At 45.7% G+C, this 21209-nt stretch overlaps 5 protein-coding genes across 15 annotated transcripts; 2 read left to right on the forward strand and 3 right to left on the reverse strand.

Moving 5' to 3' along the window:
* Positions 1 to 311: 311 nt before the first annotated feature.
* Positions 312 to 3236, reverse strand: LOC143369602 (uncharacterized). The gene is made up of 5 exons (XM_076813752.1): positions 1623 to 3236; positions 1324 to 1538; positions 1171 to 1243; positions 1009 to 1095; positions 312 to 918 (listed from the first exon to the last, which is right to left on the reverse strand). Exons 1-5 carry the CDS (start codon positions 1859 to 1861, stop codon positions 732 to 734), a joined length of 801 nt encoding a protein of 266 aa, XP_076669867.1. The 5' UTR covers positions 1862 to 3236; the 3' UTR covers positions 312 to 731.
* Positions 3237 to 3376: 140 nt separating this feature from the next.
* Positions 3377 to 7165, reverse strand: LOC143369597 (uncharacterized). 2 transcript variants are annotated; one of them, XM_076813745.1, is made up of 6 exons: positions 7043 to 7165; positions 5528 to 5752; positions 5208 to 5383; positions 4503 to 4661; positions 3832 to 4180; positions 3377 to 3697 (listed from the first exon to the last, which is right to left on the reverse strand). In XM_076813745.1, the coding sequence occupies exons 2-6, from the start codon at positions 5718 to 5720 to the stop codon at positions 3537 to 3539; spliced, it is 1038 nt and encodes a 345-aa protein (XP_076669860.1). In that variant the 5' UTR covers positions 5721 to 5752; positions 7043 to 7165; the 3' UTR covers positions 3377 to 3536. The 2 variants fall into 2 exon arrangements, with proteins under 2 accessions (XP_076669860.1, XP_076669861.1); XM_076813746.1 differs by lacking the exon at positions 7043 to 7165 and adding an exon at positions 6173 to 6584.
* A 25-nt stretch (positions 7166 to 7190) lies between these two features.
* Positions 7191 to 10560, forward strand: Pat1 (Protein interacting with APP tail-1). The gene is made up of 9 exons (XM_076813737.1): positions 7191 to 7334; positions 8405 to 8518; positions 8596 to 8846; positions 8925 to 9101; positions 9176 to 9431; positions 9517 to 9641; positions 9717 to 9996; positions 10072 to 10237; positions 10314 to 10560. Exons 1-9 carry the CDS (start codon positions 7191 to 7193, stop codon positions 10541 to 10543), a joined length of 1743 nt encoding a protein of 580 aa, XP_076669852.1. The 3' UTR covers positions 10544 to 10560.
* A 1585-nt stretch (positions 10561 to 12145) lies between these two features.
* Rbpn-5 (Rab GTPase-binding effector protein rabaptin-5) lies at positions 12146 to 15561 on the reverse strand. Of its 8 annotated transcripts, none has more exons than XR_013085448.1 (10): positions 15183 to 15559; positions 14860 to 14967; positions 14349 to 14794; positions 14241 to 14276; positions 13663 to 14159; positions 13246 to 13527; positions 12959 to 13178; positions 12772 to 12882; positions 12452 to 12698; positions 12146 to 12291 (listed from the first exon to the last, which is right to left on the reverse strand). XR_013085448.1 is itself a non-coding variant. In XM_076813734.1 (10 exons), the coding sequence occupies exons 1-9, from the start codon at positions 15226 to 15228 to the stop codon at positions 12531 to 12533; spliced, it is 1911 nt and encodes a 636-aa protein (XP_076669849.1). In that variant the 5' UTR covers positions 15229 to 15561; the 3' UTR covers positions 12146 to 12295; positions 12483 to 12530. The 8 variants fall into 8 exon arrangements, 7 of the variants coding, with proteins under 7 accessions (XP_076669849.1, XP_076669848.1, XP_076669847.1 ...); XM_076813734.1 differs by having other exon boundaries at positions 12146 to 12295; positions 12483 to 12698; positions 14349 to 14791; positions 15183 to 15561; XM_076813733.1 differs by having other exon boundaries at positions 12521 to 12698; positions 15183 to 15560.
* A 983-nt stretch (positions 15562 to 16544) lies between these two features.
* On the forward strand, positions 16545 to 21114 carry LOC143369590 (zinc finger FYVE domain-containing protein 1). 3 transcript variants are annotated; one of them, XM_076813728.1, is made up of 8 exons: positions 16547 to 17008; positions 17116 to 17266; positions 17363 to 17839; positions 17927 to 18193; positions 18307 to 18679; positions 18765 to 19026; positions 19108 to 19555; positions 20229 to 21114. In XM_076813728.1, exons 3-8 carry the CDS (start codon positions 17386 to 17388, stop codon positions 20450 to 20452), a joined length of 2028 nt encoding a protein of 675 aa, XP_076669843.1. In that variant the 5' UTR covers positions 16547 to 17008; positions 17116 to 17266; positions 17363 to 17385; the 3' UTR covers positions 20453 to 21114. The 3 variants fall into 3 exon arrangements, with proteins under 3 accessions (XP_076669844.1, XP_076669843.1, XP_076669842.1); XM_076813729.1 differs by having other exon boundaries at positions 16545 to 17008; positions 17116 to 17830; XM_076813727.1 differs by having other exon boundaries at positions 17116 to 17839.
* The last annotated feature ends 95 nt before the right edge of the window (positions 21115 to 21209 follow it).

Here is a 21209-nt window from a genome sequence, read left to right on the forward strand (position 1 = left end):
TTAGTGCCTTTAATAGTCGATCACTTGTATAAAATCACAGCAGTCGGCATCGGTGTTGTGCCGGAGGCATGTAACTTCCAACGCTATTAATTTATATTTACACTGCACTCAAAATATTAAAGGTCCCTTTTATTCCAGATTACCGCGTGTATAAGAATATTGGGTAATACAGTTTCCGAGAAATCTGGCCGACTGGCAATGTGTCTTTTGGAGAATCCGAAGTACAAACGATCGGAGTTAGAATCGTTGTTAGATACGTTACTTTCATTACGGTTTATACATATTAGAAAAGAGACTTTATGGTTAATAGGTAGTTGGAAACATTTTATTATTAAATCAGTACGATAATTTTAAGGGTATTAACAGAAATAAATACTTTCTTCAGGTAATCTTTACAATCACGATTGCGTTAATGTCAAACGAATTACGCAAGACATCGTGCCTAAAGTACCGTCTCTGAAGCAAGCGATTTTATCTACAACACAACAATTAACTCCAATAAATACAGATTCGAGCTGAACAGGTATACCATCCGTTGCGATGTATCAATTACAATATTTACATATTTATATAACAGTAACAATAATTACAAACAAGTAAAGCCCCCTTCCCAATTTCATATCCCAAGAAGCACAATAGTCTCGCTGGTATAAAAACATTAAAATTATCGTTGTAAAAAAGCAGCGTCCATTGCATTTGTAAATAGTGACTAACAGCCCAACAAATTCGTCTTAGTAATTCATTTTAACTGGAATGAACTGTCGTTGTAGCCCTTTCAAAGAGTATCTGGCAATTGGTACGTCCTCTATGCAGGGCACTCTCACCAGGTTGAAGTAGATGTGACCCATGATATTCGCCGTGGGACTTTTGGCAGCTTTTAAACAGCGGTACAGCGTCTCGTCGCAATCGCAGTGCGATCTGAAAGGAAAGTAAGCGCAAGATCGATCGATTTCCACGGTCGCTTACGAGCAATCTGATTTCACTTAAATAAATCTGAATTTTTCATACTTGGTATACAAGGAGTAGTTGGTGATGTTGTATCGGGTTTGTTGAGCCCGAACTTTAACGGGGCAGAGATCATGTGTGCGGCAGCACCTGGAATAGAAAGGGAGCACTAAAAGATTACCGTTTAATTACGAAGACAAAAGAGCACAGCTACAAAGAGCACACCTGTCTATGTCAGCCTCTGAACCCAAGTCGTGGTAGTTCTCCGCTATGTCTCCGGTACCGCACCACTTGGTACCTACGGCGACCACGAGTTATCAGAATGCTACTTAAAATTGCGCGTCGAATAAAGAGGCAATAGCGAACGGAGAAATTCACCTGGCAAGATGCCTGAAAAAAGAGACAAGGAGCTGCCGACCGCCTGGTTGCCTCTGCTCAAAGTATTCGACATCGAGTTGGAGGAAGCGTCGCGCTGTATCTTGTCCAGCAGCTCGCACTGCTGCATGAGCTTGGCCATTTCTCGGAAAGACACCACTTGCGGTATGGTCGTTGCCGACAGGTTCCTTAGGACTTTGTTCGCCTCCTCTGGCTTGCTGAAACAGCGTCAACGTCACGCTCTACCATCGAGTTCGTAGCTAACTAAAGAAGCTCTTTCGAGTTTGATACAAAGCACTCACTACACTTCGATCAGGTCGCAATTGTGCAGCTCGTTGTTGGTCCCGATGTCGACCACCGCGATCGTCTGGTCGTAATAGTAGACCGCCGTTATCTCGCCCCTGTCGGGCAAGCTGATCCTTGGCGTGGCACCGGTCAGCCCCTTGAACGTGTTCTTGAAGAAAATCGGCTGCGGCATGGTAGTGGAGCTTATCGCCACCACCAGGAACAGTATCCGTCCGTAGCAGCCCATGTCTATCATTCAGATCACGGCACTGCAGACTCCCTTGGCTCTCATTTGTGCGATTACTATATGTACATAGATCGTGGGATCGCCGACGGGGCAAAGTCGGGAAAACCACGCGGGAATCACGTCCGCGTCGTGTCCCCTCGATCAAAGGCGAGCAGTTCTCAGCACGATCGATCCCCGTTACCTTGAGCAATTTCTATCTCAGCCCTTACTTATTCAAACAGTCGCCTCGCTACACGCCCCTCGGTGCAAAAAAACGCGGTCGCCTTCGCGAGGCTCCGTTGTGCGCGTCCATAATCGCCGCTCCTAGATCGTTCTGAAAAAAGTGCAGTCCTTTTTGCTTCTCCAATCACTATTCCAGTCACTGTCTTAGAACCATGATTCATCTCCAAGACTGCGCCTAGCACAGGGAGGTGACGACCTCGGGCGAGTAGCTTCCCTAGTAGGGAAATAAAATGAAGACTGTAGAGGATGTGGTGCCGGAAAGGGGAAATCCCAGGAGGTAGCAGCGATGCTGTCGAACGTCTCACCTAGGGTACGCGAATTCCCCTGGACGTCATCCGTGGAATTCTACTTCGCACAGAGCCGCGCACTTTAGCAGTACCCTCCAAGATCGTCGGACGTGCAGACGTGGCTCTCCAAGCGCCTCATCCCTTCGCGTTCTCTGCTTTCCCTTTGAAAGCTTGTTCCACCGAACGTAAATCGCACCTGACACCGGCTCCTTCGATCCTGGTCGATCTCGACGATCAGTTGGCACGATTATTACACTGTCTGATCGGCGAAAACCACGAAGCGTGCCACCGGTAGCTCGCGTTACCGTTCACCGTGTCTGCGACGTCTCTGCGACTTCTCTGCGAGCGGCGCGGCTTGTGTATCTATAATTCACACGACACCGTGCCCAGGAACTTGGACGCCGGCTAGCACAGCCGATCGAATCAGGATGTATAGCTGGACAAGGCTCGGAAGACCCCCTCGAAGGAGTGGCTCGAGTGTGGTGGGACGAGCGGAGGGAAACGCGCGCTGTGCCTCTGTCTCTCTCGCCCTCTCCCCACCGCGGCGATCTTTTTGAAAGATATCGAAATACAGGAGTCGAAGGTACACGCACGCACCTATACGGGGGGAGCCGCTCCGTTCTTTCTCGCTTTATCACGGCGTTACGAGGCATTACGATACGCGCCGTACGCATCGGGGGGACCCACATTCTCGGGGAGACTAGGACGAAGAAAGTGGGACGAAGAGTAGAGAGAATTATGCGGCTAGTGCCATTGTTAGTTCGCCCGGACCCCGAGGGCGACTAGAGAAAACGAGGGCCGGGCGAATTCACGTCGTTTCGGGAGAAACCGTGGGCTTCGCTTTCGTTCGAATTTCGAAACGAGACGAGAAGCTTGCGCGGCGGACGCCCGAGGAAACGAAAGCTGTAATCTTGTGACACATTTATTGGCCCAGGGAATTTTATCGGTTTCACAGAGAAAACGGAAGCGGAGAATTGCTTGCCCTCCGCGGCAAGTGGTGTTTCACATAGCGTGCTTTTTATCGCTCTAGTGTTCGACGCGATAGCGGGCCGCGCTACGTGAATATCTTTAATGGCATAGAAACGTTGGTAATTTACGTGCACGACGCCGGTGGTATAGCGATAAACGCGCGCGCGGAAGGACGGCCGTTATAGCCGCGTTTTTCGTTCGCTTCGTTAAGACTGGCTCGATTTCAGGGGCTGCTGTTCGTGGGACGAGGCGCTCGTCTTGGACGCGGCGTTCATCGGGTACTGGCTCCCGATCCGAGTCGTGCTCAGCGTGATGCTAATGGGCGTCGCGTTCGAAAGTTGCAGCCGAACTGGACACTGCCGGTAGCCTGGAACGGGAGACGCGGGAATGCCTCATTAGCGAGGGTTGAAGTGGCTTAAGTAGCTGCTTAAACCTAGCGTTCACTCACGCATTGGTAAGCCCATGGAAATGGATAAGTAAATGCCCCGATAAATTCCATACCAGCGTGATGAGGGCCAGAACAGTGGCAGCAGATGGGATTGTTTCGAGGTCGCGGACAGAACTCTACGCTGTGTGGTTCCCCGCATCGAACGCAACGAGGCAAGTGCCTGCAATTCGCAGCCATGTGCCAGAAGCCCTGACACCTGTAGCACTGGAGAACCCCGTCGCCCGGTTGGAAGCTAGTCGCCTCGAGGAAGTTGCTGACCATCCCAGGGCCCGCCTGCAGTGGTCCACCGTTGCTTCCCGCACCTCCTCGCCCCCAGCGCTCCGGAATCGCGCTGAATCGCGCGGCGCCAAAGAAGTCCAAGCCTTGACGTAGCAACAGCTCGTAATGCCCGGCGTCCAGCACCTGCCAGGAATATTTTAACGCCTCCGAGTCAGAGACCACATATGGTAGCCCGAGGAACTGTAAATCTCTGATACAGTAGGTCCTCCGCTATCCGAACGCTCCGTGGTCTAAGCGTGAAACACTATTATCCAGATTAATCGAGCGCGAAGTTCCTACCGTCGAATTCCCGTTTATTTCAATGCGCGCTTGCGAATAGCGTTACCGTTTGTAGCAATTTTAAATTACGCAATTTAGTACTCGCGGCAAAAAGTTGTTTACCAGTTAGCCGATCGTTATCCGTACCGCTTTATCGGCGTTTCGTGAACGGTCAATTAACGGTTACCTCGACGCGGATGTATTGTCGCCAGCGCTCCACGCTCCCCGTCGCGATCCCCTGCTTCGTCAGGGCCGAGTTGATGTCCTGCAGGGGGATGGCCCAGGGCACGTCGCGCAGGAGCACCGCCTGCCGGTAGCGGGAGTCCTTCGCCGAGAATCGAGCCACCTGTCGCAACCGCGAATCACGCTAATTACATTCGCACGTTTTCCTTTTTACTCCCGTTCCGAGGGCAGTCGCGAAAACAGCGAAACTGTAGCTGCGCGCGAAAGGCATTGCGCGGGGCGTTCCCTGGACAGCGCGAAATTCCAGCGGAGCGTTGTGCAAGCCCGGTCGTCTCTGCCTTTCGTTCCAAGCTTCTTGCGTAATGGTGCGAATCCACGATGAGACTTTTCTATCCCGAGAACAAAAATCTCAGCAACAACTAGATTTTTGAAAATATATCATGAAACTTGTCTCGTGGGAGTCTAATTTCATGAGATTAATAACGAAATAATTAAACAAAAATAATGAAATAATTTCCCATGACATTAAAGTCTCATGCGAGACACGATATTTTCGTCTCGTCGTGAATTTGCACCTTAAAAGAGAGCGAAAACGCGAAGCGAATGATGCTGTGTACAGTGTGTCCCTTTCGATATATCCACCCCGAATATTTCACTGTGAAAGGGACACCCTGCGAGTGGGTTTGCCAATCGTTACGAAGAGGAGTACTTGTACAGGTCCTTCGAAGACCCGCGCCAGATCTCCGCGCTGCAGAAGCTTCTCAGCGTCAGCCTCGCGCGCGAACGCCGCGATTAGTCCGCACGGGGTCTCAGACACGTGCCAAGTTGCTAGGGGTTCGGACGAGCGGATCACCTCCTCCAAGTTGCAGCGCAACAGCTCGCCACCTGGCACGATCGAACACGGCTCGAGTTACATAATACCACCAGGTCGTTATCGCGGAAAAGAAAGTAGCGACGCGGTAGCGTGCGCGCTGGGCCGCTTACGCAATCGACCGAATCGTTAAATAAAGATTGCAGGCGATTTGCCACCTTGCGTTCCTTGCACTTGGCCTTGCGGGCCGACGGCACGCGATATGTAGAGGGAGCACGTGAACTCCTGCTGACCGGAAGCACGTGTGCGGCTATCAACGCAGGCATCGCCGGGTGACGGGCTCGGCGCCGCAACCACCGACTGTATCGTCACCTCCGCGCTTTTATCCTCCTGAGGGGGTCCCTCCTCCATCCTGTGCACCTTGTGCACCGTCGAGCGAGACCCTTGAAGGAGAAACGTATATTTAAGGAGCGTCTGCGATCGGAAATCGGATAACTATTAATCGATTAACGGGATAATAGCTGTCTATTCGTAGACTCGATCGAACCGGTTAACTTGAGAGCGGTAGTGAAAACGCCTGCAAAAACACGAGTTCGATAAACGCGTGTCTAATACGCACGTGTACAGATGCAACGTTACCGACGGACTTTGGCACGATTGTGATTCATGTGCAGGGAAAGTATTTAGTGAGCTAGAGGCTCCTATACAGGCTACTTCGGTGGGTTATAATTATTTTAACAGAAGGTTAGGCGTGCGCCGGTATGCCGGATATCGAGATTTATCCCATTCATAACACCGATTTGACATTTCAAACTTTCACGATCGGTTCGATTCCCTTTCACTAGCGCACGCGCGCGGATTACCGTTGTCCGGCCACTATGCTTTGCGCCAGAAATTACAACGACGGGTAGAACCAGCTTAAACGTCTCCTCTGCGCGTCGTATTTACGAAAACCGAAGCTCGGGGCCGAAAAAGACATGGCCCAAATCGGGCGCCATTCATCGGCCTCTTTCACGATCGCAACAATACCGATTCGCATTTTTTCCGAAGTGCGTGCACCTATCGTCGTGCTGTCTCGACTTTCCAAAATTTCCAAGCCTTTGCTAGACAAACTACGATACGATTCGTTTCTCTACTATTCAAAAGTCCTTCATAATCTGAATACCTTATAGGAGTTCCGTATTCGCGAAATCTCGCTGCATTTCATTCGAATTCTAACCGCCAATAGCGTTTTGAATATGCTCTCTCCTGAATCGATAACGTTGCATTGCCCCGAGAAACAACCAGGTATGTCCATCTGGTGTCGCTGGAGGGAAACGCGTTGATTCACAACTGCGATTTGTACTTTCGATAAACGAATCCAAAACGATTGTAACCGCCGTCAACCGCCATATGTGCCCACCGGAGATCATTTCAACGTTACTTCGATGTGATCGTTATCCAGAGGCTGGCCAAATAGTAGTCGCCGAACCCATGCCCCCGCGAAATTCTGCGAAACTTAACTGGTGTATGCTTTGCAACCGTTACTCGATAACTAAGGAATTGGGGAACCGTTCCTTCGATATCGCTATGATTCCGATCGAGCCTCGGATAAAATAACGAAATGTTATCCCCATTTGGTACTCGAACATAATTCGGTCAGCCGCGATTGTTGCGACAAGTGAAACGCGTTAAGAGAAGGAAATAGAGGAAAAAATTCTCGTTCGTATCTGGTGCACTAGTGGGACTTTTACCAAGTTTTAAGTGGGGGTTGTCGCTGGTGGTTGGATGGCAGAGGATCGCGGCAGCATATGCGCACGGAGTAAGACGTGTTAGACGTGACAGCGATTGTTGCGGCTGTGTGCGCGCCCGTTCGTGTGATTATCGAACGTCTCTAGGAAAATGGCCGAAGGATGCGAGCCACGGATGTTCTCCCCGAAAACACTCTACGAGTTGAGCGTGTCCGCGATAACCAGCAGGTTCCTGCAGTTTAAGAATTGTCTCTCCGATTTACCGAAGGACGTGTTCTTCGATCTTCATTACCAGGTAAACGTCAGAACGTCCCGTCGCGACAGCTCGACGCACGATCGTCACCGACGACTTGCGAGGGGAACCTGCGAACTGTGCTCCGACTTTTTTTTTTTAAATCCACTTCTGCTGAGATGTAGGGAAGGACACTCGGAACGACTTTATAAAGCAGCGACGAGCGACTCTCTCCCGGTTTCGAGAAATAGGCTGTTAAAAATGTGAGAATTTCAATCGATGAATGTCGGCCGTGCGAATTCAACTGCTACTGGAGCAGCGCAAGTAATAACGTATCTGGCTGCGAGGAATCTTTTATCTCCCTTATTTATCTTTTTCAGTATTAAAACAGTCTTTCCTGTGCGCCAGGATTACTAGAAAATACTGTACGATATTTTAATATTTGAGGTTCCCCTTGTTAGACGTAGATCTTTACTGCGATTCGAGCGAGAACTTTGCTCTTCCGTCGGGATCTTTCCACGAGGATAATTATACGATGTTTCTATTGGTTTCATTCTCAACTAAAATATTTGTGAAACGATGCCCCGTGCAAAACAAACGCGTTCGAAATTAATGCCATCGCGCGAGGAACTGTTTAGTGGGTTGACAGTCGCATGCCTAACGTTTGCATGATCGATTCGAAGGGAAAAAAGGGTTGCGACAGGACTCCTTCGAATATTTGTAACTCTGTTCTGGAACAGACCGTTCCGCGAAATGAAGTAATTGCGAAATCGAGATCTCCGTGACAGCTATGTCGCGTTTAACCTGTACGCTCGCTCGTTTGTCCTGCATTTTATTCACGCGCGAAATTTTAACGTGTAATGATTCGTAGAATGACAATAAGATTAGTCAGCTGTTAGCGATTGTTTGGTCGCGAAACACGATCCGTTGCAACACCAGCTCGGTTTTTCGGTTAGTGTTTATTTCGAAACAGTGTTTTGAGAAGAGCGTGAAAATAAACGATCGACAATGCTGCACGGTTATCACGTCGATCACGGTGGCTCTCTTCCTTTTTGTTAATCGTAGAATATTAGTAAAAATGTTATTTAGTCGTTCATCGTTAATTATCTCTGTTCCTCTGTTTTTTTTTACAGTTGTACAAAGAAAGGAGACTATGTTTATTAGGAGCGGAACTCAGCAATTTGGAGACCTTCTCCAAGATGCTAAAGGTCACCAGTCGCCACATGCACTTGTTAGAGTGTTTCCAGGTAATAATTCACGCTCGGCGAGTGAAAAGAGATTCGCAAAATACGATTACGCTATATCGTTTCTAATTCTTTTTAAGATTCTTATGGATCACGGACAAAGAGTCTGGCAGGAATTGTCAGTCAGATACTTATTATGTTACGTCCTCGGTAGTAAAGACCCATTCACTCAAGGAGAAATGATAAATTTGGGTCTAAGAGTCGGCGGGTTTCTGAGCGAAGGTGGCTGGTACGCGGAGAGCGAGAGAGTGCTGTTGATTTGTAGCAAAGTGTGCCTCGCGAATAACTCCACGCCCGAGAATTGGTGTCGAACGTTAGAATGCTGTCGTAGGTAAACAGGAATTTGTATTTTACTTCCTGCCTTGTTCTTGGGTTTATACTGATTAACAATAGTTGCTTGAATATATAGATTGTTGCACGTGCAAGCAGCGTATTGCGCGTTCGAGTACGCAGCGGACACTTATAAGCTTGCCATAGAAATGGTGAAACGATTAAAGACAGCAGGTTATGGGTGCAATCATGCTGCGCTATACGTTGAATTCAGTATACTTCATTACATGAAAAGTGAATACGATCAGGCTTACAGGTATTCAATGCAATCTATTCTTATAGAATAGCTTATTATTAAAGTTCCTTAATTTTGTTCGTTACACTCATTAGGTGGAGTATAGAAGCGTTGAAGCAATTGAAGCCCACACAGCACGCGCGTGTTATTATCGATGTTTTAAAGCAGGCGGGAAAGTCGTGCGCGCTGAAACGCGAATTTCAGAAAGCTGATTTGTTGATCAGACAAGCTCTGTATCTTGCTAAAGAAGTATTTGGCACGAATCATCTAGTGTACAGTAATGTTCTTACAGATTATGCATTTTACTTGTTGAACTTTGATAGCATTAACAATAGCGTAACTATTTACAAGGTTAGCATATTGCTTAGCGTGGCCGCGTGCTTTCCGATCCGTGCTGCATTAATTCTTTAAACGCTGACGTTGATTTTCGTTTTAGATGGCGTTGGATATTAGGCAAGCAGTATTTGGGAAAATAAATTTACACGTCGCGCTGTCCCACGAGAATTATGGCTATGCTCTCTATGTGATCGAATATACCTCTGGTAAATTCCAGGAAGCTGCGTAAGTGATTCTATGAGCTACCGCGCTTCAAGGTTTAGAAAAATCATGCAATCTTATTTCACATTGTATAAACAGTGTTCATGTTGGGAAAGCAATAGACATAATGGAACAGCTTTTACACAGAGATCATTTGTTGTTAGCAAACGCGAGAAGAGTAAAAGCATTGATTCTCGAGGAAATAGCGTTAGACAGCGGGTTAACAACGCTGTCGGAACAAAATCTGTTATTCGAAGCTGAATGCCTTCACTTGTCTACGTTGCAATTAATAAAGAAAGCGTACGGCGAGAAGAACGTGCAGACCGCCAAGCATTACGGGAACTTGGGCCGCCTGTATCAAAGCATGAGGAAGTACGAGGTAGGCGTTGGGCGTGAAATATATATTACGTAAACGTATGACATTATTGCTGCATATCTGTTGTGTATATTTCAGGCGGCCGAAGAGATGCATATAAAAGCTATACGAATCAAAGAGGAGCTATTAGGACCGGACGATTACGAAGTTGGCTTGAGTATAGGACACTTAGCTTCGTTATATAATTATCACATGAATCGGTACAGAGACGCCGAAGAGCTTTATTATCGCAGCATAGCGATCGGTAAATGTGCAATATACATAATGTAATTCTTGTCAAACGTTCGTGGTCATTCACATTTTAACATTGATGCTGTCAGGTTTAAAGTTGTTCGGAGAAAGTTACAGTGGCTTGGAATACGATTACCGGGGGCTTTTACATATTTTTGCGAAACTGAACAACCCCAACAAAGTAGAAGAATACGAAACCCTGTTGAATAACTGGAAGGTACTAAGAGACAAACACGTCGAATCGGAAGATCCGCCGATCGATTTTGAGAGATGTCCGCAACCGGTCGGAGATGTAATCAAGACGTTCTTTTCTATGTAATATATCTGTAAACTTACTGTTGAATGTTGATGTTCATTCACGCTGACCGGTCGATTCACATTAATTACCATTTTTGTTTTCGTTGGTATAACTCGGGCCAAAGCATAAACGAAATCATGAATTATTACGATATATGATTAGCATTTCGTGAATCATATATAAGTACACACATACACAATATATGTATATTTTTGGTCGTGTCGTCATCAAGATTACTCAACACTATTTCAATTCTATGATAAATGTTTATATTTTCGATACGTCACACGTGGATTTCAGACTTAGCAACACGAAATCCTGCATGTTCGTACTGTGTATCTCACCGTTTTTTTTTCTACGAATTAATTTTACAACTAGTACTATTTAGCAAGAGAGTTAAGTGAATTTAGGCTCGAATGGTTTCTTTTGCGTTGAAATCGATTATTAACAGCATTTGGAGCACGTTTCTTGAACCAGTACGTTTGTAATTAGTGTATAATATAAAATTTCTAACTCACGATAAGTTAGACAACGAAAGGGCAATTTCTATTGTGCGCAGTATGATATTGTGTTCTAATGGGGAGAGGTACAAGCAAATTGTTCATAAAATTTTCGAACTGCATAATAGCGTGAAACGTTGAGGTTGATTCTTGGCAAATATTGGAATGCGCGTTACGAACATAATTATCAACAACGCATGGTGCACCTTCGCGTCGTCCTTAGGTGCTCTTTTTTTTAATCGATTTCCCAGATATTAAGGGGAAGAGGGAAATTGTCGCTTGAGGCCCAGGGTTTCGAGCTGTTACTTGGTAAAAAAACATGATTTATAGTATAGTAGCTATACTGAATCGATTATTTTTACACCTTTCGCTGATAAACCTTGTGAAATCAAGTATGTGATATATAATGTTATTTTCTATTGAACATTTTTGTTCCTATATAAACATTGTAACAAATTGTGGCCGTTGAGAACCACCTAGATCGGCAGCGCGTGCCTGACGCATGGCAACCTGAAAGTTCGGGATGCCCTCGAAATGCCTAGCGGCGGCGAAAAGATCTAGAGATCGATATTTCGCGCGATGGCCGGTAAACGAGTAAACGACGTGACCGACGAGAACACCATTCTACTTACATCCGGTGTATTTCTCGCGCTAATTGCCGCCGTCAAGCGTCGCTCCTCGAGTTCCGAAGCTAGAGTGCCGAATTTAGTCTAGTCTTTTAAACTAATTGTCAAATTGAATCGCGTAAGTTTACCGTAGTACTTAAGCACAATGACTTAGGCTATTTAATAAAATTAAGTCTAGTTAAGGCAAATTATAGGTGTCTTGGACTTTGCGCGTCTTTCCCAATCACCGTAAAATGCGACAAATAGCGAGACTAGAACAAATTCGTTGCCTTTCGGAATGTTAGATACGAGGAACCGCGCGGCAGGAGTATGCGAAGGTTCGTGAAAGTAAACGAAGGGATAATGGACTTTTATATTAAAGTATTTATATATTAAAGAGAAGAAAGCTGTGGCAATGAATGAAAATTCTAATATGATTGTTCTACGCGAGGCTTATTTTTAATAACGTAGATAACAAGACTTTAGATAAATATCCACAAATTTTCGGATAACTCACATACATTCAAAAGCTTTAATCTTTTAAATTACAATAAACATTAAGTAGTACATAATTCGTATTTACACGATATTTATCTTATCACTCCAGTTGTCAGGTAATAGGAATCTTATCTAAATCCCTCTCGCACTAGCAGCATGCCTACATCTTCCTGAAAGTAGTGCAAACACATTGCATTTCGATTAATTCGACTGCAGATTTCGTGGCTCGCGTAGAGAGAGAGAGAGAGAGAGAGAGAGAGAGAGAGAGAGAGAGAGAGAGAGAGAGAGAGAGAGAGAGAGAGAGAGAGAGAGAGAGAGAGAGAGACTAGCGTTGGATCAATCTGCGCGGTAAATTACCAAATTTGATATTGCACATCTTGCTGGACTGACTTTACTTTAGAATATTTAATCAGGTGTGTGTGGTGGTTCTTGACTAAAGTACGGCGCTGTATCCTGCACCAACAGCGTATGGCAAACATCACAGACTCTGGATGGTCTTTGTTTCGGCCCGCTCTTCACAACATGCGAAAGGCAGGACTGACAAAATATATGGCCACAATGACGGCAATGCACCTGTCAAAAGAGAATTCAGCCTGTTACCCAGGGCATACGTTTCGCGCAACTGTTTACCGCAGCTTCGCGTTACCTTCTTTTTTGTAACCGTAAAAGCAGTGTGGCAACTAGGGCATTCTTCCACGTCCTCCTCGTGTTGCCATCTTACTTCGCTACCAGCTTGTCTAATTCTTTCTAATTGTACCTATTGGCAACGGTAGAACTTATGTGAACATTGTTAGAATAATCTTACAATACGGCAATTGTATCGGTCTTCGTACCTGCAGTGATTGCGACAGTCTAACAAAGTCTTTCTGAACCGCTTCGCTAGTGTCTAGCTCTTGCTGAAGACTAGTGACTCTTTGTCGTAATTCAGCTATTTTCAATTCAGACTCTTTATTCTCTTTCAAGACTAAGTCCAATTGCTTTTCTAAACGCTCAAGCTTCTCCTCCCGCTCGGCCAGCGATCGATGATCCCTCACGTATTTCTCCAGCTGCGTCCTGCGAAATATTATCACTAGAATCTCGGGAACCTGTGGTTAATGGACGGAAGAAACAGCATTTATACCTTAGCCCACTGATTTCATTTTTCAGTATCGAGATTTCTAGTTCTTTCACCCGGCTGTCCTGTTCCATTTGCTCTTGGAGCAACGTCACTTCGTACCGCAGCGTCTCCTCCTTCTCTTGCGCAACCTCTTGCGCAACCTTAGCCGTGATCAAGTCCTCGCGCATTTTCAAAAGACTGACATGCAACTCCTCCACATTATTCGGCATATTGATGCTCTCGCTCTGTAGCTGCTGGGAATGCTTGCTATGCTTGCCAACGAGGTTCTCGTTTTCCTTTTGCAGTCTGCAAAGATTCAACTAGATTTTCAATGAAATTTTGTCAGGAACGCCTCGACAAAACATCTTACTTTCATCCCCCGCGCTAAAATTGCTTAAGTCTGCGAAATAAGAGGTCGAATATTATTAGAAGCTTTCTTACACGATCAGATGTCTTTGTACTTCTTCTCGGCCTCGCGTCAATTTAACAAGCTCTTCTTTCACATTCCTCTGAGTGTGCTCGAAACCTTTCTTCAATTCAATTAAAGTCTGCTGCACCGCCTGAGAAGTAACAGTGAGCTCCGCCACTTTGATTTTATGCTCCTCTTTCTTCTCGTTCCACTTCTCCTCCATCTCTTTACGAAACTCCACCTCCTTGGCTAAGTCGTCATTCTGCACTTGCAGCATACGCTCGTTGTCTAATATCTGCTTCTCTAAGTCTTTGGCAGCCGCTTGCATCTTAACTAATTGCGCCTCGTAATTCGCGCACATATCACAGACTGGCTCGGAGGAGCCCGACTCCCGCTGCCTTCTCTGTGACTGTGCTTCTTTACATTTCTGCAGCTCGTCGTCTGTCGCTCTCAGTTTCTCTTTTAAGGCTTTAATCTCCTCCTCGAGCGGCACTACCAACGAACGCAGAACTTCTGCATCTTCCTGTGCCTATAAAGCAATACTTTCTAATATTCGCACACCTATGTGAAATTGATAAAAAGAAAAAAAACAAGCAATAAAATAAAACACCTCGTGATGATGTTTGAAATGATTCATGAACAGTTTCTGAAATGCAGCGCCATTCTATAAACTCATTGCAGAAAAGTTCAAAAACCATGTATCTTAAAGCTTACGTACATATCTTTTTACCTTCCTCATGCTCTCCTCGAGATTGTCAGCGCCCAAAGACAGAGCGTCCGCGCCCAGTTGCGAGGCCACCTTTCGGGCTATCGTTTTCCTCACTGTCGCCAGCGATATCTGTGGACTGTCCGTAGGTGGTTCTCGAGGTACATGCGATTTCAACGAGGCGTTCTCTTCTTGCAATTTAGAAAGGGTCATCTTCAATTTCGACACCTCTACGTCTAGCTGCTTGCGAGAGCACGAGGACTCCTCCACCGTATCGTGTATAACACGTTGCAAGGATGCTATCTCCTCCTGAGCTTTTCTTCTCTCGATAAGCATATCATTCTGAATCTTTAGATCGGCGATAACCATCTGACTCTTGGCCTCGTCTAATTCGTTCTTCAATTTGGCGTTCTCCTCTTGCATGCACGTGTTGTCGTGTAATCTCCTCTTCAACTCTTCTGCGAATAACCATCGTAAGCAACCAAGTTACTTGTACCCAACATCTTCAACCATCCGTGCTTACCTTCCTTCTGGAGGAACAGCTCCTTCAACTTGGCCCTCTGAACGTTAAACTCCTCCCGCATCTTGACATTCTCCGATTCTAATCTATTTACTTTCTCTTGTAGGTCCTCTGTGGCATAACAAGCATACAGATAGTAAAATATAATCTCACACGCACATATAAAGGCGATAATACCGCTAATCTCGGGAATAGGGAAAGGACTTTTCGACAGAGAGTGACAGGCTCTAATTTAACTATTCTTTACGGATGCATAAAGGTAAACGAGTCACCGACGTGACGTCAAGAGAGCTTTCGTGAAAGTAGGTATTAGCGCGTCGACGTACCACTTCCGTTCATGTTGATCGTGTTATCCTGCGTATGGTTCTCCATTGTTCGGCGGTTTCGCGTAGCTAAATGGAAATTTGTTAGGGTGGGTCACTGCCTTTCGTGCAGCATAGAAGAATGTATTCTGAAGCTCTCCCCGACCGAATCGTTCGGTGACATTATGGCACATGTGCCGTGACCGCCACTTTCAGATTCCACTGGCATTCATTCCACCGGCCGGACGTTGGGATCACGATCACGCGTAGACCATGCAGAACGTTGGCTACGTTTAACGAAATGAGAGAATCAAACCTCAACAATGCATCGGTCAGCCAGCGGTGTATTATCAGCACTTCCTCATCAATCAGTATCGATATTTTGAACAAGTCCGTAGTTCGAGAATCGAGTAATCGAGTCGTCGCAGTCGACTACTCCGCAACCACTTCGCAGTATGGCCATTTTGAAAAGTGCCGCGGCAGTACGATTCTCGTGCACAAACTGCACTTTATTTCGACTAACGAGTAACAGATAATACATTCTCCGTTAATTTTTATTTTAATAGAAGCTTGTTTAAGGAATGCTGAATTTTAATAGTAGATACGAGATACTATGCATAATATTTATTTTAAAGATTAACGCGTCTTTAAACCGTTGAAAAAATTGGCACAGTATTCGTGTTAGCATTGGGAAACGTATCTTTTATTCAACTCGAGAAAAATGAAGAAATATTGATGATTAATACAGCCTTCACGCCCCACAATTTCAACGTAAAAAAGTAGCGGCATTGCGAATTGCAACATGTTTCCCCACCTTCGACTACCTGCTCCCTCTCCCAATTTACCCCGCATCAAACGTATAGCGAATTCGGTAACTCGCACTGACTCTGCACTGGTGCCAAAAAATGACTTGGATTGGTTGATTCTTATAGAGCCATCTTCGTTTCTATCAGAAACAACCAATCCAAGTCATTTTCTGGCACCAGTGCAGAGTCAGCGCGAGGTACCGAATTCGCTATTAATCAATTTCAGCGCTCACCTTTCACAGAGCCGATAATTCCCAGCAATAAGCCTCGTAATCGTCATAGACATATATAGACGGAGCAGAAGCTGGGACTATCGGCGAGGGGAACGGTAGGCTTGGAGGGGAAAAGGCAGAAGTCAGATACAGGCACGTCGGATTACCCGATTTGCCTGTATTGCTCCCCTTACCGCGAATCTTACACCCCCCCTCAGCGTACGCTCCGTCTATGTATGCCTATGGTAATCGTACGTAACTGCATATAGATAGATATTTCTCGTAGCATTAGTGGGACATTATCAGCGCCGTAGGCGACTTAATATCGAAGCTTATCTCCGACAACCGATTTTACTGGGAGTGCCCAGCCGTTGCTCGTAATCGCTCGTAATTGATTGATTACGATTACATGGAACGGATATGGAGATGAAACAACGGGTGGCTTACCCTTGTAATACAGATAACAAGCTACCGCAACGTTATAGGCGATGAAATGCGCAGCTGCTCCTATCGGCGATTCGTAATTTCCACAGGCGGGTAAAAAGCTTCGGTGCACATTCGTAAGCGGAAAAGAGAGCGCGGAATGTTAGCCTTGAAGTCGCTTTCGATCGCGGCTCGAGCGGCTTTCAAAGGGGTGCCTGTTGCAGTCAGCGCATCTGCAGCTCGCGCTGTCAGTCGGCCGTGATGGAGCGTTGTTGACAACGAGCGTTCCACTGCGTTTTGGTCGGCCAGTCCAAAATTCCTTGCACCCTCCCGCAAATCTTGGGCCCAGCGATCCCCGACAGTTATGCTGCGCTATTGCTTAAATCGCAGATCATTGAATCCTCGGAAGGTAAGACCGTCGCCATCTCAACTTGTCAATTTGCGCAGTTAGCCGGTGGCGGAGTCGCACCCAATGTGTCATCTTTGTTTATGCTTTTTCATTTCTTTTTTTACAAGTCACGGGTAGCAGCCGTACGATCTATTGGCTCATTGATGCCCCGCAATTGGAACACCCCATCGCTAGTCTTAAGTTGCTGCACTCCGACGCGGATCGTTTGATTGCGAGTGATCTAACGCGACTGTAATTGACCGTACCTCGAGTTTGACGGTACCAGCCGATTCCGAGCTATGCTGAACGCCTAGCTGCGAAGGGAAGTCTATGAGCATAACGTGCGTATGTAAACGAGGGTCTATAACATTTCAGAAGTAACGCCGTCAAGCCGCACCATGAGCACTTTATGGAGAGAGCATAAATTCGAAGCCACCGGGCCGGCGATCATGGAAAGCCTGGACAGCATGTGTATCTGTAACAGAGGTGAATCGTATTCCATCCACGACTCGGTTCCCGCAAACGTAGCCTCCGAGAATGGACTGTGCGTGAAGTGTCAGTGCAACAAGCCTAAGAGTTTCTTGTTGATAGATGGACAGGAGAATCTTAAGATCTCTAGTGCAGAACAGTTTGTAGAGAGATTGTGCTGCGATACCGCAGATCTGAAAGTAAAGGTGGTGTCGATCTTTGGAAACACGGGCGATGGCAAGAGCCATACGTTGAATCAGACATTCTTCAAAGGAGTGGAAATATTTAAAACCTCGAACGAGCAGAACTCTTGTACATTAGGTATTTGGGTGGCGTTCGATCCAGTCCTTAATGTAATCTGTTTGGATACAGAAGGTTTATTAGGTCCTAATGTCTCTATTTCTTCATGGCACACGTTCGTGTAGAATTTCGGAATAATCGCGTGCGAATCATTTTGTTGTTTTTGCTCAGGTATTTCTACTTACGAGAACGAACGGACACGGCTGTTACTTAAAGTTCTTGCTGTGTCCGATATTGTGGTATACAGGACACAGTCTGAAAGATTGAACAGGGATTTCTACATGTTTCTCGGCACTGCTTCTCGAACCTACAATCATCATTTCCAAGCTGCCTTGCAAGCGGTAGGACAGGGGGAAGGTGTTCTAAGCTCCTTAAGTGCACTGGGACCAAGCATTATAGTATTACACGAAACTAGATACACCAAACCTTTGAACAACAGTACATATTGCAATATTCTCAGATTGACGATAATTTGAAAATAAGAGTTTTTTTTTTCTTCAAATTGAAACGCCGGCTTCTCGATGAATATATTACTTTTCTTTCTATCGCAGATGGACTGGAGAGCGCGGAGGACCTTCTTAGAACGCGACTTGCTCAAATGAACCTGGAGACGGAGGCATTTAGTTCGATAAAGTATGTCGGTCTGCAGACAGCGAACTCCACGGCCGATTACGAGCCCCTGCAGATTGCTATTAAGAAAGAATTGAATAACACAACCGTGAGATCCGCTAGAAAGCCACACTTGGTTTACAATACCCTGAAAGTTCTGAACGATAAGTTCTCTGGGAAGATCGAGAATGGTTCCAACGCTCTGTTTCCTGATCAATATTTCACTTGCCCTGTTAAGTGTCTCAGCTGCGGGTGTAGGTGTAGCAATAGCATGGGACACCTTGAAGAGGGAAAACCACACGATAGCAATACAAGGTCAGCCTTGCAGCGAATCAAATTCACACTCGCAATGTGGCGAATAAGCGCCGACAATTATTTGATCAATTAATAACTTCGATAGGTGCCGATACCAACATCAGTATGAGAATCTAGTGTATACGTGTAAGAAATGTTATAGCAATGGAAACGAAGTACAAGTTACGAAACGTATTCAGACGCAGAACGACAATAGTTGGTACGGTTTAGCGAAGTATGCGTGGTCAGGGGACGTGATAGAGTGTCCACATTGCGGGGAGATATATAGAAGTCGTCAGTATTGGTATGGCAATAGAGATCCGGAAGAGTTCGCTGTTCGTACGGAAATTACACACGTGTGGAACATGGTACGCTAATAACGCGTCATCTCACATTCTTCCTTCTCAACCGAGTCATCCATTTTAAGAGCTGCGATTACTTCTTTCCAGGAGAATCATTCGGCAACGTCGCAAAATACAGCGCAAAGGGTAATCGACGGTGTGTCGTATATTACCGAAGCTGTAACTAATGTCTCGCTGCAACCGACGAAAGTTCTCTCGGCATGGGTCGCCGACCAGGTAGCGCCGTCTTACTGGAGGCCCAATCACGAAATAAAACACTGCCATAAATGTAAAACACCGTTCGCGCCGACGGACACGAAGCATCATTGCCGAGCATGCGGCGAGGGGTTCTGCTCGCAATGCTCGGTCAGAACCAAGTGTGTACCGTCTAGGAATTGGCACACGCCGGTGCGAGTGTGCGATCTGTGTTATAGCAAAGATACCACTTGCAACGATGAAACCACCGAGACTGCGGACGATGTGAACGCCAGAAAGGTATCGGAACAAGTAGTGTCCACTCTGAGCGCGGTTGGAACGGTTTTAAACTATTCGAAATGTAAGGAAATATATTAAGAATTAGTTTTTTAGCCTGCTTCGCCCGGCATTACTATCCTATATAATAAGACGCCTAAGATACAAACAATTTTTGTTGGAAACCCCCCTAGAAAAAATTTTCGCTGTGAAATACGAAATTTTACAACTTTTGGGTACCAGAAGGGTACTTATCTAATTGGTTTCCTGAAGGGCATTTCGAGGGGCCTAAGTCACATACGTGCCTAGACTCACAGCCCGGCGACATTTGAGACACCCCTCCCCCTAGAAACGAAATAATTCTCGATATTATTGCAACAACTAATGTGTGGCAAAGACCCCGAATCCAAGAAATTTGTGGAGCATATTCACTCTTACAACACCGCTTTTTCGTTTACCTCCATGAGAGCCCAAATAAAGGGCACATTTCAACTCGCGCGTTTGTATCTCATCCACTTCTTGGAATCCTTCGGTCGAGAGTGAAAGAATTCGTGAGCGAGCGAAAGAGGTCGAAAGAGTCGACACGAAGTTACCGTCGGCTACGAAAGAGAGAAAGCATAGTACTTTGTCTCCCTTCGTCTTTCAGATTTTGCTAACAAACGAACATCCACCTTAAGCGTCTTATTACATAGGATGTTAACTCCTGCTACATATCTGGATCTTCTCGCCGTGTAACATTTTATTTCTCATTTATTCAGCATTCATAAAGGATACAGTCCGACCATCCTATTGGATCCCAGATTCAGAGGTTGTAAATTGTTTCATATGCTATCAAAAGTTTTCTGACACACTCCCGTTGCATCACTGTAGAGACTGTGGACGCGGAGTGTGCCACGATTGCTCCCAGCATCGTAAACCTGTACCGCACAGAGGATGGGACAAGCCAGTTCGTGTTTGCTACTCGTGCATGAAACTCGATTGAGAGACGCTAGATAAAGAGAGCTCGCAAAGAAGCAATTTATTAGGAACGTCATTAACCCATCTGCACAATATACAGCGACGAATTAGACACCGCGGAAGTCTGTGTCGGGAAGCATTTTCTCCCTTCAGTTTCCTTTTGTAAGCTTGCAGTTCGTGCGTATTATAATCTGACGAAATCTATGACCCGCGCTCGTACAGTTTTCATTTCTAAAACGGGACATTGAAATCCTTTCGCCGTCGAGCGTACCGAAAGTGAATATTTTACTACATCACTGTAAAGAATCTTTCCTATGAATTGTGCCATGAATGTATTTATCTTTTCTACGAAAACTGTGTTACAAAAAAGAAAGAAAGAAAAAGTCATCGCTAAGATTATAACGCCATAGACATAGTAATAGAGTACAGTATATTATAGCAGTATGTTAAATGGGAGTAATAACGCGAGACGTTCTTGTTCCGACGAGAGAGTTAACGTATCATCGATATACTGGTCCGCTGGGCTGTGATTGTCCTTAGATTCCAAAAAGAGAAAGCATTTTCAGTATCTGTTACAGTTTTATATGATTTAATGGGTAAAAGGAAAAAGAGAAGTTACGTTCCGTTTTAAATTTCTGTAAGTCGCTTGAGTTTAGAATAGCAGAAAATAAACTATCGAAACTTAAACGGAAACGGCTCTTTATTTTCGTTAACGACCCCGCCACAGCGACGAGCAACGCCGGGTACAGATCTCTACTGTGTTCGCAGAATTCGTGTTTTCC

Source organism: Andrena cerasifolii, chromosome 6 (genome assembly GCF_050908995.1).
Source record: "Andrena cerasifolii isolate SP2316 chromosome 6, iyAndCera1_principal, whole genome shotgun sequence".
NCBI lineage: Eukaryota > Metazoa > Arthropoda > Insecta > Hymenoptera > Andrenidae > Andrena > Andrena cerasifolii.

What these genes read in the sequence shown, in the direction of transcription:
- Rbpn-5 (XM_076813733.1), bottom strand. Translation starts at nt 15,228, where the DNA reads ATGGAGAACCATACGCAGGATAACACGATCAACATGAACGGAAGTG. An exon ending in ATTTCAAACATCATCACGAG is followed by an intron (nt 14,160 to 14,240) that starts GTGTTTTATTTT and finishes ATTGCTTTATAG; the next exon opens with GCACAGGAAGATGCAGAAGT. An exon ending in AATGAAATCAGTGGGCTAAG is followed by an intron (nt 13,179 to 13,245) that starts GTATAAATGCTG and finishes AATATTTCGCAG; the next exon opens with GACGCAGCTGGAGAAATACG.
- LOC143369597 (XM_076813745.1), bottom strand. Translation starts at nt 5,720, where the DNA reads ATGGAGGAGGGACCCCCTCAGGAGGATAAAAGCGCGGAGGTGACGATA. An exon ending in TCTTCGAAGGACCTGTACAA is followed by an intron (nt 4,662 to 5,207) that starts GTACTCCTCTTC and finishes CGGTTGCGACAG; the next exon opens with GTGGCTCGATTCTCGGCGAA. An exon ending in GACAATACATCCGCGTCGAG is followed by an intron (nt 4,181 to 4,502) that starts GTAACCGTTAAT and finishes TATTCCTGGCAG; the next exon opens with GTGCTGGACGCCGGGCATTA.
- LOC143369590 (XM_076813727.1), top strand. Translation starts at nt 17,386, where the DNA reads ATGAGCACTTTATGGAGAGAGCATAAATTCGAAGCCACCGGGCCGGCG. An exon ending in GGATACAGAAGGTTTATTAG is followed by an intron (nt 17,840 to 17,926) that starts GTCCTAATGTCT and finishes GTTTTTGCTCAG; the next exon opens with GTATTTCTACTTACGAGAAC. An exon ending in TTACACACGTGTGGAACATG is followed by an intron (nt 19,027 to 19,107) that starts GTACGCTAATAA and finishes ACTTCTTTCCAG; the next exon opens with GAGAATCATTCGGCAACGTC.
- LOC143369602 (XM_076813752.1), bottom strand. Translation starts at nt 1,861, where the DNA reads ATGATAGACATGGGCTGCTACGGACGGATACTGTTCCTGGTGGTGGCG. An exon ending in TGCGACCTGATCGAAGTGTA is followed by an intron (nt 1,539 to 1,622) that starts GTGAGTGCTTTG and finishes ACGCTGTTTCAG; the next exon opens with CAAGCCAGAGGAGGCGAACA. An exon ending in TTTTTCAGGCATCTTGCCAG is followed by an intron (nt 1,244 to 1,323) that starts GTGAATTTCTCC and finishes TGGTCGCCGTAG; the next exon opens with GTACCAAGTGGTGCGGTACC.
- Pat1 (XM_076813737.1), top strand. Translation starts at nt 7,191, where the DNA reads ATGGCCGAAGGATGCGAGCCACGGATGTTCTCCCCGAAAACACTCTAC. An exon ending in ACGTTAGAATGCTGTCGTAG is followed by an intron (nt 8,847 to 8,924) that starts GTAAACAGGAAT and finishes TTGAATATATAG; the next exon opens with ATTGTTGCACGTGCAAGCAG. An exon ending in TTATCGCAGCATAGCGATCG is followed by an intron (nt 10,238 to 10,313) that starts GTAAATGTGCAA and finishes TGATGCTGTCAG; the next exon opens with GTTTAAAGTTGTTCGGAGAA.